General features: G+C 35.3%; 1 protein-coding gene across 3 annotated transcripts in view; it reads right to left on the bottom strand.

Moving 5' to 3' along the window:
- The window catches only part of FBXL17 (F-box and leucine rich repeat protein 17), a 465,079-nt gene that overhangs the window by 151,834 nt on the left and 296,419 nt on the right, over positions 1-16,826 (bottom strand). For all 3 annotated transcript variants that reach the window (XM_014852976.3, XM_070517628.1, XM_044780075.2), the window contains exon 7: positions 4,516-4,592. In XM_014852976.3, coding sequence (XP_014708462.3) covers positions 4,516-4,592 — 77 coding nt within the window. The remainder of the gene's footprint in view (positions 1-4,515; positions 4,593-16,826) is intronic.

Below are 16,826 nucleotides of genomic sequence, written 5' to 3'. Positions count from 1 at the left end.
GTGAGACCTTTTGCCCAGAGTAATCCAGAAACTTTTGTGGCAAGTCTTGGGGTTAGGTTTAAAAGTCCCAGATCAGGCAGGAGAGCATTAGCAAGCAGAATAAGAGGCAGCCAAAGACTGTTGTGGGAGAGCAGCCCTAGAATCTGTGGGAGTGACCGAGGAGCATGTGGAGTGGCACACAGTGAGCCTGCGGGCTGTCAGTGACCTTGTAGGCCCCAAACATCGATGTCAGTAGTTGAGTGTTTACAGTCCTCTTTAACTAAAGATTACTTGACAATTTGAGAAGGGAAGTAAAAGGACATCACCAAAGTGTATTTCTAGGGCCTTCAGGAGTGCTAAAGTCAAAAGAAATGTGATAACTCAGAAAGAAACCCTGAGTCCTTTTTACAACTGCCCCCGACACAGGCTCTTACTGGTAAAATTCACTATGGAGATGCTAATGGAGATAGGAGCTTTATTCATCCATCCCATTTATTACAGCATATGTTCTGTGCCATGCAGCCTGAGAAAGACTGTTCTGACCTCCATGGATTTGAGTGATACAGGTTGACTTCTACTCCTTGTCTTCCTTTTAATCGTAAAAACACACTTTTCCAAAGGAGGAGAATTTTCAACAGGAATGTGTTTGAAGGCAAGCAGAAAGGTAGGTTGGAAACTGCTGGCTGACAAATCAGCATAGGAACAAAGTAAAGCATAAGGGGAGCCAAGAGAAAATTATCCAAACAAAAATGAAGGTAATCAGAGAAGGGATAAGGAAGAAACCTAAGATAGGGAGGCAAATTAAAGATTTTAAGCTTTTTGCTGTATCTTTCTCTTTATTCCCTACTAGTAAGAATCTGGTTTAGATAGCTCAGGTATGGAAGTCAACTGGGCAGGTATAGACTAACATAGGTCAAACTTCTAAATAATGATTCCCACATACAGAAAAACCACACTCGGGGTCGGGGGCTGATTTTTCTTCAAAGAAAGAGATGATTCTATTATTATAAGAACTGCCCATTAGTGAGTATCCACTATGCCACCAGGCATGACACAGATGTTTTATACTTATTTTTACTACCTTTTATGTTACGTATTATTATGTGATTAATGATGACAAAACCAGGAGGTTAAGTAATTTGCTCAATGTCACAAAGAGAAGAAGGGGCAAAGCTGGAATTCTAACAAGTCTCTAACTCCTAAGTTTGAGTTTTTTCCCATGATACTGCCTATAACATACATTTGTTCAGTGATAGAAGAATGACAATATTAGATTTCTCTTCAGGGAGCAATTTCCCAAGACTGTATTTTCCATTTAGCTGTGCCTGAATTATTGATTTGTTTATAATTGCTATCCTTCACCGTAAAGATCTATGTTCAATTTGGGGAATAAGAAGCCTATTAGAATGATAGTTTTCTTCATGACAACTATATCATATATCAATTAAAATGAACATAACTTCACAACAGCCTGGCCAGGTGTTGCTAAGTACTATAATACCACATTCAACATCTGTGAGAATCTTGACGAAAATTACAAATGATATGCCACGCAAGCTGCTGTTTCTGAATCAATGCATCCTGAAAAAAACTTCAAAAATCTCAGTATCCTAGACTGAAAGCATGTACAAATGCAGCACCACAGAGAGAGCTGATGAGGTGGAGATTAACTAGCTTGAATATGAGTAAAGGAATAGAAAGTAGAATTATGGAGTAGTCTCTTGCAGGATGAAATTCCCCCAGTATCAGGAGCACATCAAATTTTATAATTTTTAAGTAGCTTCAATAATCTAAAAGTTTTATAGACTATGTCTCTACTTAACCAGTTAATGAAGAAAAAGGCATCTGCTTTTCCTTGTTAAACTTTATAATTAACCACGGGCTTGGGATCAGACAGCCTCCCCTAGCAGAGCAGTTGCCTCCAATAACAGGCTGTTTTACTGGTTACAATGAATAATCGTTTTTGCTATTTTCTTGACAAAATTATTCATGTGTTAGTGGCATGGTACCAGGGAAAAAGAGATGAACTGAGCTGAGATTTCAGTAATTTGCTTTAATTTTATAATCAAATACCAATCATAGTACAATCTCATAAACTATCCACCTTTCTCCCTCGTCCTCAATTGTGACCCAGTGGTTTGAAGAACAGAATCAATAGATGCACAGAGACTCTCACCATGAAGCCTTTAAATACCTAAGATCTCAGGAGGAAGGAAGAGAGATGCGGTTGGGCAGAGCTTGAAAGTTGGAGGGACTGACGGTATAAGAAAAATTGTGATAGATTTGTCGTCACCACGGAAGAGAAGTCGCCAAATGTTCACTTCTGGTTCCTCTCAAATGGACTAGGTCAGTTGTTCTCAACTTTGGCTGACATAAACATCACTTAGGCCTTAACCTGCCTAAGTGATGTTTATGTCAGCCAAAGTTGAGAACAAAACCACTGCCTGGGCTGCACCTCCCAGAAATTCTGATTTAATTAGTCTTAAGTAAGGCTAAGGCATCAGTATGCTTTAGAAACTCCTCAGGTGATCCTAAGGTGCAGAGAGGGTTGAGAACCAATGACCTAAATAATGCAGAGATACAAGTAAATGTAAACCATATTGGCAAGGTTTTAACAGTTTTCGCTTCACTAGGAAAAAAAATCCTAAAATTTCAAAACACCAGAATATGAGAATATCACTAAACAATAGCAATAAACAACAGTAACAAAAACAACAACAAAAACCTCTTCCAAGACCTAGGAAAGGAAGAGGGTAAAAGAATTTTGTGCGATTCTTTCCTCTCTCTCCCTCCTATAGGAAAGCAACATTATAGCAGTATATACTGAGCTAATCATTAGACGGGGCATGGGGTACACACAGGAACATGAGCTCAGACATTAATTCCCCATTTTACAAATGAGGAATCTGAGCCTCAGAGATGTGAAGGAACTTCCATAATGCCAAAGAACAGACAAAGCACAAAGACAGAACTTGATCCCAGATCTGTCCCAAGTCCAAAGCTTTTGCTCTTCTCCATATCTTCTAGAACATTTCTTTGCACTTGCTAACTTAACAGATAGGTGCCGGAGCAGAATATAATTTTAGCAACATTTTCCACTGCTGGACCTGGAAGAGTTCATTTAAAGGAACTTAATCCATAGCTCCCCTGGCTATTAGCAATCGGACATGGCAGCCAATAGGTAAAGGGGAGTAATATAAAATAAGGTTGGAGGGGCAGGTAGGTGACTGATGGTAAAGGACCTTGAATGCCATGTAAAGAGTTTGGAATGAATGAATGTACTAGTTAATTAACGAATCTACATGTATTGAGTATATGCCCTGTGTTGGGCAGAGAGAACTCTCTAAGGCGTAGACAATAAGGAGATACTGGAGGTTTTAGAGGCATTGTATCTAAGTGGCAATCTAATATGCAAACCAGAAAACAAACTACAAGGAAAGGAAAACATGTCAAAACACTCCTTTTGCCTGGTATAATTAGGAAAAAACCAACCACTCAGAAACATGAATAAATTCATGTAAGACACATTTACCATTCTCAAAAAATAAACTCTGAAAAGAAATTAGGGTTATTTTTAAGCCAAACCTTTTTTTTATGTTGTGTTTTATTACAGCTTTAGTAGAGTTCTTCCAAAGGATGAATTTAGTAGCTGATAAAATACAACTCTCCCACCCAGGGCAGAGGGTCAGCATGACACCCCAGGACTGGAGTCATTTATTAGCATATGTCAGAGTTAACAATGAAAAAATTTAATGAATTATTAGTTTCCCTCACGGTAGAAAGCATAATCTCAAATTTAAATGAACAAATTAAGAAAATCAGAAAAGAGAAAAGGAAACCACTTCAATCTCACATAAAGCCAAATATCTGGTTAAAACTTTACATTTAGATTAAATACACAAATCAATAAGAAAAAAACATAAAGCTGAACAAAAAAGAAAGGCTAAAGTATTTTTCTTTATTACTTCAACAGGATCATTTCATAATTTTCATATTTTTATAAAACAACTTGCTTTTCTCCACTTTGAAGAAATATTGGGAACTAAGATAATTTAATTTCTTGCATACAAACGTATACCATTTACTTCCTATATATCTAAACATGGAAGTTTCTAAGGCTTTAAAGAATTTAAAGCATTAAGAACTGTGGCATTTGAAATAGCAGGAATGCACTTGACATGACATTAAATTAAGCAAATTAACTCAACGTAATAATTTTTAAGTTATAGCTATATCAAATATTTAATTATCCTGATTATTTACTTTCCTGTATAGCTCTTTTAGACATACTCTTTAATCCTACGTGAGTGTGAGAGTGTGTGTGTGTGACTGCATGCGGTGATAAATTGATACACACGTTTATTTTACTCTGGCTATCAGTCTCATGATTTCTTGATTATTTTTGGTATAATCAGATTTAGCACAAATAAAGATAGTCTCTATGAGATAGTAGCTCTTGATTTCTTTTAAAAAGCTTTCAAAGATTTTGTAACTTTTTATTCTTGAAAAAGATTAGGACAAGGGCTCATTACATACCATAATCTGTGATTTTACAGGAAACCAAATACAGCTCTTTCAGGTTTTGTCCTTCCTTTGCAATGACCTCCACACACCTGAAACACACAAAAAAAGTGATGAGTTACACTAATGCGTTTCAAGTTAAATTAGCAAGAGTTTGGCCACGATTGTAACAGGAAGAGGTCAGCATTTGATGAATGCCACAGCTCTCTTCTTTCAACAAACCTCTTTCAAGGTGTTTCAGGAAAAGGTATTATATTCCCTGCTTTAAACTCTCTAATACCTAAATGACTTTAATTAAATACATATGACTAGTGTATCTTTTAAAATCAAAGCAACGAAGGAGATGGTGTCAAGATGGCGACGTAGGCGGACTCTGAACTCACCTCCTCCCATGGATGCAACAAATTTACAACTACACTTGGAAGAATTACCCCTGAGAGAGAACTAATACTGGATAAAAAGAACTCTCACAACAAGGGACGGTGCTGACTGAGGTGGAAGAGGCAGAAATTCCTTTCTGGAGAGAAAAAAAGCCACCTTCGAGCTTCAGTGCCTCACAGCCAGCAGGAAGCAATCCTAAAATGAGGGGACTGAGGCTGGGTGGGGGTAACTGCCCACGATGCCAGGGTGAATTTGGGGCGGGGATGGGACCAGAACCCAGTGTCCTGGCTCTGACGGTGGCGTGCCTTCCCCTGAAGTGCACTGGGCACTGCTGTGTGACACCTTCGTACCCGTGGGCTGGGTGAAATGAACACTGATGTGTTGTTAGGACTTGGTCTACATTCTTGCCAGAGTAATCCTTGTCTTCTCTTTTCTTTGCCTCCTCCCAACTCCCGTGATTTCTCTGCATGCCCTGAACCACCATGCAAACAAACTTGTTTTTCTCAAAAAAAAAAAATAAATAAATAATAAAACCAAAGCAATGAAAAAGCGATATTCCTATAAGAGTAATGTTACATTTGGTAACAGACTAGTAAACATATGCTATATAAAGAACATACAGCATTTATATAATAAAATAATATAAAAATAATTATAATGAAACTGTAGAATATAGAGGCATGGTCATGAGTGGATGGTAACATTATGCATGGCTCAGTTATTAATGATGGAGTTTGATAACTAAAATACACACTTTTTGTGAACTTTTATTCATTATAAAACAAATTTACATTTTAAAAATCTATAACATTGATTAAAGATGAAAGAAAATCTGCACACAAGAACTTTAAAATCTTTTACTTTAAAATGTTTTATTCTTAACATCTTAAGTGAATTTTTGCACAGGTAAAGGCCATTTTAATAATATAGATGTAGATATGTAAGATTTAAAGACTTTTCTGGTTTCCTTTAAGTTAAAAGATTTTTGAATGGTGCACACTGCTCCAATAGCCATAGAGGAACACGTAGTACAGAACTGAATGAACTTTAAAGATAATGGTGAACAACACTATCTATTTTGTGGCTCAGTCCCCTATAATATCAGAAAAACCTGTACTGTCATACCAACACATAGGCATATGCATCCTTCATTGAAGTCCCTGTTTTAATCTTTATAAATAACAGTTAAGAAAGGGTAAAAGGAAAAAGAGTCATTAACCTTTTCTAAGAAGTAAGGATCAAATAATTTGATACCTGTGTGTATAATCCATCAAAAAATTACTGAGTATCCATCTCTGTCTTTCAGATATTTTATTTGCCGTCTGGCTTATTTGTAGGTATCTTCATAAAATGTCAAGAAATTTTACTTCACATAATTCACTACTGAAGGTTAAATTAGTTATAGAGAAGATATATTTTTCTTTTAAAAATATTTTTATAGAATATTGTTTTAATGGAATGATAAACATTTCAAAGTTCCTCAGAATAACTGAATAAACATTCTTTTTTGGCTATTTTTAAAAAAAGATTTATGATAAAAATTGGTAAGCTCTTCCAAGGCTACAGTAGAAAATTTGAAACAGTAACACAATGTAATTATGATTGATGCAGCTTATTATCAAGGGAAATTTTAAAACCTAATTCCATGTCATTTGGCTTTAACGTAACATTTGAATGAACTCATAAAATAGGAAGGATAAAAGCAGAAACGAAACATTACAGTCAACAACCATGTTTTATACACAACTTTAAAAACTGATTTTCATATGCTAAGGATAAAAATAAAGGCCCTAGATGATTACAAAATCCTAAATAGTTTTAAAAAAAGAAAGTCTGACTACTTTCTGCCATATCAAAGATACATATCTCACTGCCTTCCTCTATCACCTACCAAAAATGTTAGCAGATCCAATGTTTTGTATGACCACCACAAAATGAAATAAGGTAGTGCAGAAATAACGTTCATATCATTTGTTCTGTTCCCATGCTCTTTTCAAAGAGTTCAAAATGCCTGATTTCATATTTGATTATGAAAAGACTCTAAACAAATGCAATATTCTATTTGCGTTCCTGCCACTTGATTCTATATGCTACAAGCACATACGAACATTAAAGACACACAGAGCAGACTACAAACAGCAAATAACACCAACTGATTTCACTGTACAAGCCAGACCAAATTCTGTTTCATAGGCAACAAGAAACCGTATTCATATAAAATAAGATAATCAATCACTGGATAAAAACTGTCCTAAAAGTGATGAAAGGCCATGAGCATCAGGTTTCCTCCCTACACGACAGAGAAAAGTTATTATGAATAGATATCACAAATATATTTAGCTTACTCAAGAGGCAACAGCTGAGAGATAACATGATTACGAAGCAAGCAGTAAATATCTGTTAGACGAAAAAGGAAAAGAGAAATATAAGAGAAAAGCACTTTGCTTTTACAAAGGATCACCTAGGATTTTGCTCTGTTTTTCAAAGTTGAGTTGCATCAGGTTTTCCAAATACTTTTAATTACCGTGTAATCAGAGCCAGTGTGCTAGAAGTTATGTACAACATACAACTCCACATATTCTCGAATAAGAATTCATGGCCTAAAAAATAGTCCTTGGAAGCTTTGTAGCAAAATTTAATTTTTTAATTTAAATAGCATATCATTCACAGATGTGATATTTGAGGAGGGAAACCCCAAGTCCTGTGAATCTAGACTAAAACTCAATATAATATTAAAATACAACCTTAAGTGGTTCAAATAAATAGCCAAAATAGCTATTGTTTTGAGAGCTGAAAATGGAAGTGGTTTGTATTATCCTGTTACTGCAAACCGGTGGAAATAGAGCCCCACATCAGGTCCCTGGCTAGGGCCTGAAGCCCTGTGACTAGTCTAGGTCAAGCCTCCCAGGTAGCCTGTGGTGACAGCAGGTCATGAGAGACACGGTGGGTGGTGATGGTCCTTTCCTCTTGAAACTTTTCAAATCCATTTTAGAACATGTTTACAGGAAGCACTCTAACATAACACAAGTCTGTGGACCACAGTTACTCTAAATAATTCCACTCTGTTTTAAAAGAGTCTTGGTTCTACTGATGACCTTTAGTGTGTTAACATCAGAGCATTTTCCAGTTACTGTATAGATTGTATGCAGGCAAACAAACAAGGTGGTATTAGTAATTATTTAAACTTTTTGACTACAGGTACTCATGTAAGTTTTTTTAAGGGCTATTTTTAAAATGGTACCAATAAAAGAGAGAAACGACAACTAGAAGGACCCACAACTAAAATATGCAACTATGTACTGGGGGGATTTGGGGAGAAAAAGCAGGAAAAAAAAAAGATTGGCAACAGTCGTTAGCTCAGCTGCCAATCTTAAAAAAAAATTTTTTTTAATTTAAAAAAAGAGAGAAATGTTTGCGAAGTGCTAATCTGTAAGTAAGGAGAGTGACAGAACCAAAGACCACGTTTAAAACCTTTGCTTCTCCCTCCCCTCTCCTATTCACACACATTGCATAGGAGAATATTCACTAATCCCAGTGATAAGTTACAGTTTTGTCCCTAAGGGCAAGCCATGAGTCCCTAAACTCAGAATCCAGAATTCAAGTTTTTCCCATTCTTTCTCCCACCCCCTGTACCCACCATCCCTAAGGAAAAACCTCAGAAAACCACATGACTGACATTCTCTATGGGTCAGTCAGTACATTCAAAAAATTCCCATTTCATGCATGACAACCTAAGGAACTACAAAACTTGGGGGAAAGAACTACATCCTTAGTGAAAGTAACAATCAAAAAGATTATTAAGAAGAAATTCATCATACAGAAAAAGAGCATAGTCGAAAAATGCAGAAGAATATCAAATATTCTTGATAGCCTGTGAACATCAAACACACGACTACTAAACCATCTCCCCGAGCTCTGAGAAATAAGGGGAGACAAGTCTTAACAAGAGGGAATAAAGAATGAGAAGACACACAGTCTAGTCTCACCTCCACAGAACCACAGAACAACCACCTACCTTCTTTGTGAGCCTCACATCATCATTCTCTCTAAAATGAGGGCCTATAGGAAACATTTCTCCAAATGAAATGTCCTAGGTTCATTTAAATATATTTTGGTTTATTCTGAATTGCCTCCCCTCAGATTATTTTCCTGCTTTTATGTTTTGGCAAGGTTCAGAAGAGAATAAAAAAAATTGTAACCATTGTAAAATCTTGAGTAACAGCTGTTGAGTACATATATATAAACTCCTTTAGAATACTTACTGAAAAGGGCCAGAAAACCTGCTCCAAAGTTTCCAAAGCATCCAGAATTATTTTTTATAATAATGTAATTTTATGCTCACCTGCTTTTGGTAATGTTCTAAAATGAATCTGAAACATTTGATGAAATTTGAAAAGTAACAGAAAGGTTACTTTTGTGAGCTATACAGTATTTTTTTTTTAAATAAGAGAAAGCGTTACTTAGTTTCAGTGGAGGGAAAATCTGTCTCCTTAGCAATAGATTCCTAATCACATGATTTATGTGAAGGGTAAAGGTTAATGAATTAAGCTGTGTAAGCTTCAAAACTATCAAAGGAATTCAAAAGAGCCTTGAATTATGGAAAACAATGGCCCATTCTACATACATACCAAATTTTTATGTTTTTTTGTCTCCTACTCAAAAGCTGGAACATGGCATTAGTGACAATTGAAAAGAACTAATGAGGAAATATGACTACATTGCTTGCAAGAGGAGTGTCCTAGGAGACCTTGTTACTGTTTGTGATGTGCTTCAAACCCAAAAGAAGCTAATTGGAGCTGCCAGACACTGGTTTGCAAATCTCACTTTAAAGGACAGGCTCAATCACCTTAGAGGTGTGAAAAGAAATGTCCCCATTAGAGATGCATTAGTATGTGGTTTGGTGAATTTCTAAATAAACTTTAGGATGCTCTTTCTTAAGTCACTTTTCTATTTGAATAATAGATATACCTTCTAATAGAGGAAAAAAATGCAACAAGACAAAAACAACCCTACAGATTTAAAAGAAAAAGTATGAAGAGTGCTGTAAAGTAATTGGCAAGTAAGTGCAAAGGGGAGCTAGGTATGTTTAAGGTTGAATAAACACGTAGATCAAACCTTAAAATTCCTGAAATGCAAACACATCATAAAAGTGATCTATTTGGGGGTTTTAGAAATAGAGCTTCATTTTCACCATTTCTTGAAACTAAACAAGCCAACAACCCACCCTATGTTATATAGATTGTAAGTGGTAAAAGCATAAGAAGCTGCAACTAATACACACAAATGAAAAAGGAATAAAAAGGATTTACAAGATCTAAAGACAGCAACAAGGGAGCAAACTTGATCCAATTCTGTGCGACGAAAGCTCATCCTGACTAACTCATATACGGGTCATTTAAATGATAGCAGAGGTCACCAAAACACAATTTGGCATCTTACAGCAAGAATAATGATATTCGATTGATTTTTCTAAAGCCTCAAATCGAGTTTTACTGAAGAATAATCCAATCCCAGTGCAGTAAATGAATGGGCATGATTTACAGGTATACCCTACTTTCAGAAAATGCACTATATAAAAGATCTCTATGTACAGAAAAAGATCAATTTACAGGTAAACATTTATAAGATTAATCAATTCAAGAATCTATTAATAGTACATTTCCCCTTATTACATGTGAATATAATTTCATTTATGAGCATTCCATTTATTGGCACTTTTTCTAGTAACACGACATCTTAACCCTACAGAAATAGCATGCAATAGTTATTTTTAACTTAAACAACTGCATGTAATGATAAATGAACGACTATTTCAGGAAAGTGACACACGGCATCAAAGTGATACGCTGAGCGCTCTTTGTATTTTACGCTATGCTTTTTTGTAAATGTTCTTCTCTCCCAATAATAACACAGTATAAATATATACTTGTTAATTTTTCATGTAAACTTCTAAAGATAATCTCACAGAAGAGATGTTCACTGCAAGAGAGATTTAAAAAAAGGTTGCATTGCAACTAAAACGCTGAAGCGTTTGCTCAAAGCACATTCTTAACAGGGGAAAGACTAGGAGCGATATGCAAAATGTCACCAGCTCCAGCAGTTAACAACAAATATCTTGGGACACTCACTTACCAAATGCTATTCTCTGGAAAGCCAGTATCTGATTGGTGAATCTAAGATTAATTTAGGCATTTGCTACTTAAACAGTGAACTAATGCCTATTTTGTCACACAAAGATAGTGAAAGGTTACAAAATGAGAAGAGCAGTTTGTTTGCTCTTTTAAAAATGAGATTTACCACAATAAGTGGCCTATAAAGTGAAATGTTATTGAAACTTAAGTTCTATGTGTTTGCATCTTTGCCAACAGAGGTGTTAGACCTTTGAGGGAGGCAGAGCAGATGTTGTCATTTGCTGATTCTTTCTGGACCACTCCCTCCCTGAGAATCTCTAACATTAGGTAGGTTTCCTAACTGCAGAGTAAAGAGGGGTCAGCACTGAAAAAGGAGTAACAACAAAATAATATTTTCTAAAATATTTAGGAATGACCATCACAAACAAGCTCTCATGGAAATATTTTGTTTTTTCATTCATATGGCAAAATATGTTTTAATTTAACTTGAATGTTTCTTAGAGTACTTTAAAAATGTTTTTCAGATAGAATAAAGCCTACACTATCTTTTAAAGTGCACATTTTCTTTAAGCTACTAAGAAACAAGATGGTTAAGGGTTTTTCCAAGTTGGGGGGTGGGAGGGATATCAAATTAACAAACTTATGATAAATGGCTCTGGCTTTAATATTTCAAATATATTTATTCAAAAGTCTTGTTTTTAATTTTAGCCACTGTTCCATCTTTTTACTACAACTGTACTAAACTACTATATAACAATTTGAGCTAACTTTTTCTTAAGCCAACTTCTTCTAAGCATTCCTCAGAATATACAAGAGGCAGAAAAAAGATTCTAAACTTTTATTTATTTAATTCAATAGTGTTTTATTGAGTGCAAACTATGTGTTGGACATGTTAAAAGATATAATCAGATAGTCAAATTATTATAAAATGATGGACATAATACTTGTAACCTTGATAGATCAATGACTATTATTTTTGCTGTTAATGTTGATATTAATGTTTATACCTAAGAACAGAAAAATCATATCACTATCTCTATATCTACTAAGAATCAACTGAAAATTGTTATGTTTCAGAGCTGAAGGAAATGTTAGAAAGAAAGGGAAGGAAAAAATTTAAAGGCAACACTTCCTAATTCAGCAATTTAGTCATTGCTCAGTGGGAAAAAATTGTAGTTACTTTGAAATAGGAAAAGTTAAGAAACCTCTTCCTTCTCTTATGCTTTTTGGGGTTCCATCAATTTACAGCCAATAATTCTGAGGGAATCCAGGCACTGCACACTGTTGACACAGTTAAGAATGGTGCTATCTTTATGGTATTTGGCACCTTTTAAGAGGGAGGGCAAAAGAGGAGATTTTATTATCCTACATGTACCAAAAATTTACTGTGGGGAAGCAAAAGTCCAGGCTCTTAAAAAAATCAGGAACATAAAAACATATAAAACTATGGTCCAGTTTAATGAATTGTAATTCATCAGAGGCCATTCCTTTTCTGAAAAAAATGTTAGGCAAAATTCTGGTAAGCTTCAACCCTCGTCCTCTGCCCCCAGTAATAAATAAGAACTTTAATGGTAAAGCTGGAAATAATTTCAGAGACTTGTTAGGCTCCCAAACAGGTAAAACGAAATTGGTAATAATCTCCCTACCTATCCCCACCCCCTTTCCCCAACAGCTATAAGTATTGATAAGAAAGTCTCAATTCAACAGACAACATATATATTTTAAGTTTACCTTTAATTTAAAATGGCTAAGACTAAACTATTTTAGTGGAATATAAAAGCACCCAGAAGATGAGATTTCAGGCATCATTCAGGAAAGAGTTAAGTAGTTCCTTACCAGAAGATGCCACAAGTCAGCTTTGTAGTGACTAATTGCCTCTTTAACCTCTGTACTCTGGGAGTTGGCCTGTGCTTCAATACCAGTTTTGTGATAGAGCCAAAGACTGATGTTCAACACAGACCTCCCATGACCTGCGCAGCCAAGGAGTTAACTCAGACAAGATGCTGACAAAAGGTTTCCTTCTCACTTGGGAAGGCACAGAATCTCTTTTTGGATAAGCCAAATTCTCAGAAGACTATAAAACACAGTAGGTAAAGACAATGTATAAAAGTTAAAAGAATGGTTTTGCTTTAACTAACAATGATTCTCAATATCCCAATCTAGTAAGTCAAAATTTGGTTTGAAAACATGCTTTTAGCAACATGAAAGAAAAGGAGATATTTTTTATTTTAAAAATGCAATGAAGAGGGCACCTAATTTGATCATTTTCTGAAAGCTTACAATTAGATAGCTGTAATAAGACACAAAGAAAGCAGGTCAACATTCTCCATTCCAAATGTTTCCCACATGCTTCAAGCATTCATACTCAGGAAGCGTGTGCTTTGTCATTAATTTTTAAGTTTAGCAATTTTCTGGCCTGATCAAAAGCCAAAAAAAGAATTTTTACAGGCGATTTTAAGTAGCAATTATATAAAACTAATTAATTCTGCAATTGGGAGAAAAGAACAGCGAAGGCTTCTCGTTAGTTTCTAAAAAAGAAGGTATGAGGAAGGAGTTCTAGATTAGGGAGAGGGAAAAGTATAGGCCATGGGAGCAAGATAACCCACAGATTCATTCAGAAGAAGAAAGGAGAAAGATGACATGGGCCTGATGAAGGCAGGGATACTACATAAATTGATCTTATTGAAGCTTAACTGGATTGAACTCTGAACTCTTTGAGGCTTATGGATCATTGCTGCCAAATTCATAAAACCTACTTCCAAAGCTCTGGGGCTGCCATTGCTTGATTTCTATTTTCTCCCATATCATTACATGTTAATGTTCATGTCAGAGATGAAATAATCTGTGTTCTAACATTTATAGGAAAGCAAGGCAGCAGGTCACTTTTAATTGTTTTGGTACATTATGTTTACACAGGGAGATAACTTTTTTACTTAAAAACAAAAGAAATAATATTTCTACTTTTTTTTTTAAGGAAGAAAACAGTCCACATAGTTCTACAAATGACAATACGGGGCATCAACCAAGGATTTTCTTATGAAAAGCATGCAGTTTATATTTTTTAAATCCCAACAGAAGGATAATAGCTAAGTTCAGTTAATTCTTATTTATCTGAAGGATAGAGAAACAAAGTACTCCATATTTTCTTCTGAAATAATATTCAAATAAATACAGCAGAATGAGATTTAGAAATTCCAGGGAAAAGCTATTGAAACTTACTTAGTTTTTCTTCCTACCAGGCCAGTTTAATGATTGACTCCTAATATTACAAAGTCCATTTGCCCGTAAAATATATTTCTGAAGGATTCTTTCTTAACTCTTTAATTTATCCATCAATGAAAAGACTTAATTATCAACAACTTAATTAATATTCAAAGCAGTATGTAGTATATTTGTGTGCATGTATGTAATACATTTATAAATATAATTCTTAACAAATACATATTTCCCTTATCACTAGTGTCATTAAATCAACAAATATATAATTGTTATAAATGCACTCACAAAAGGTATTTTAGTAGCCTAGCCCCTGAAACAACATAATCACTAAAATCCAGGTTGCTTTGGTAGAACTAGTCATCAGCCTATTCCCGATGAAGGGAAAATACACCTCTTTGTTCGTAGGGAGAGTGGTAGGAAGCTAATGAAACCAGTGTGTGAGATTGATAGAAAGCATGGAGGGGGAGCATTACCCATTTTCTCCTTGCAGAGAGTTGCAAAAGCAAGACAGTAAGTAAGCACAGCAAAGGAAGAAGGCACATTTCACTATTTGTTTTAGGCAGCGGGTACATGCAGGCAACATCATGTCTGACAGCCAACAGGAACAAGCAACACTCCTAACCCCAGTACTCAGCTTTACGTTATTTTACACAATAAATCAAAATGAACAGCACATCTCTGGCACATTTCTAAATGCTCTACTGTTGATGATTATAGTTACTATTCTGTCTGCAAAATCAACATGTAGCAAAACCATGTGGCAAAATGGAATAACAGTAGTATTAACATTTCTGCTTTACACAGAAAACACTTCTCTCAAGTACCCAACTAAATAAAGGACTACATTCTGGCATTCCGAGGATGAAACAAGATAGAGAGTTGAGGAGAGACAGTAAACTGTTTTCAAAAGTTGTTAGTGGAATAATGAGGCGAGAGCAATAGCAGGCGTTTGAAAGGGATGTCAGGTAAATGTGCTTGGAGTCAATTGATCAGTTTTATGCTTCTATGAGTCCTGAAGGTGTCATGAGTTCTGCCCTGGTAATGACAGAATTTTGTAAAAAAAAAAAATAGAGCACAAATTCCTTTTTGTGATCCTTTTTTTTTTGGTGATGAAGATTAGCCCTAAGCTAACATCTGTTACCAATCTTCTTACTTTTGCTTGAGGAAGATTGTCCCTGAGCTAGTATCTGTGCTGATCTTCCTCTATTTTGTATGTGGCACACCTCCATAGCATGACTTGATGAGCAGTGCGCAGGTCCGCGCTTGGGATCCAAACCTGCAATTCCTGGGCCTCCAAAGTGGAGCGCATGAACTTAACCACTTATACCACCAGGCCGGCCCGCTTTGTGATCTTTTATTGAAGGTAAATACGTGGTCATCAGACACACAACAGACTTAGGCCATTTGGCAAAATTTAGGGCTTTGGGGAAAATAATGGCAATTCAATGTCATGCCATACTTTTAAAAAGGTGAAAGAAAATATAAAGGGTAACAGTACAAGTAAGTCAGCGAACATGATGTATACTGAGGGATACATTAGCTGACTTAGTGGCTTGACTTAAGGTTGGGGAAAGAAAATTGTAAAGATGAAAAAGAAGGAAAACAGTATATGCAATACATAACAATATAGAGCTAACATAATACATTGTTATTTATAATATAACATATAAATATATTTGTATAGTTCATGATTACTAAGGGGCCTAAATTTATTTTGTCTGTTTACATATATCCAGGCTTATTCCACTAGAAATGCATATAAAACTATAAAAGAAATATTTGAGAGAGATAAGGAAGGTGGAAAACATGGATAGTAAAGTCAGGGATCGACTCACCCTGAAGGGATTCATATAATTCAGGCCCGAAAAGCTTCTATAGGTGGGATAAGATTTTGGAATAAGCTTTCAAGGAACCCAAGTAAAGAGGGAAGTATGATTATTTATAAGATTCATAATATCAATGAGTTAAAAAAATCTGATGTTCAAAAGAAGCTACAGAAAGACTAGATATGCTTGAGGCATTTCTGGGGAAAGGCTGAAGTTTCAAGAAAGTATCAAAATATTCTGTATCATTTAGAATATTTCCTCCCATTTCTTAATACCACTGTGGACTTAATCCACAAGAAACTAGCCTTTCAAAAAAGTTAAAAACTGAAAAGTGTATTGCACATGATTGATAACATAAGACAATAATAAAAGAGAGATGATATTTAGCTACATCAGAATTTCACTAAATTTTAATATTTCATGTACAAAATCAGTTACAGATAATGGAAATATGTTTCAGATGCTCAGACTGTCAAAGCTGTGTGTGTGTGTGTGTGTGTGTGTGTGTGTGTGTATGAGACGCAGTTCTGGGGTTGGGAATGTAATTCAACTTCTCTAAGTCTTTTCTGTAAAATGGAAATTACAATATTTACCTCCGAGGATTTTGTAAAGGTTACATTTCATAATATTTGCAAAGGCACTTTTAGTTATTCAACAAACATTTACCAACCCCTACTATGCCCCTAACTATATGGATACAAAGATGGATAAGACAAGTCTCTTCTCAAAGGGAATTTACAATCTTGTCAACTTTAACATCCACCACACA

Source organism: Equus asinus, chromosome 9, assembly GCF_041296235.1.
Source record: "Equus asinus isolate D_3611 breed Donkey chromosome 9, EquAss-T2T_v2, whole genome shotgun sequence".
Lineage (NCBI taxonomy): Eukaryota > Metazoa > Chordata > Mammalia > Perissodactyla > Equidae > Equus > Equus asinus.
The sequence above is the reverse complement of the archived record's forward strand: the minus strand, read 5'-3'. Positions and strand labels throughout refer to the sequence as shown.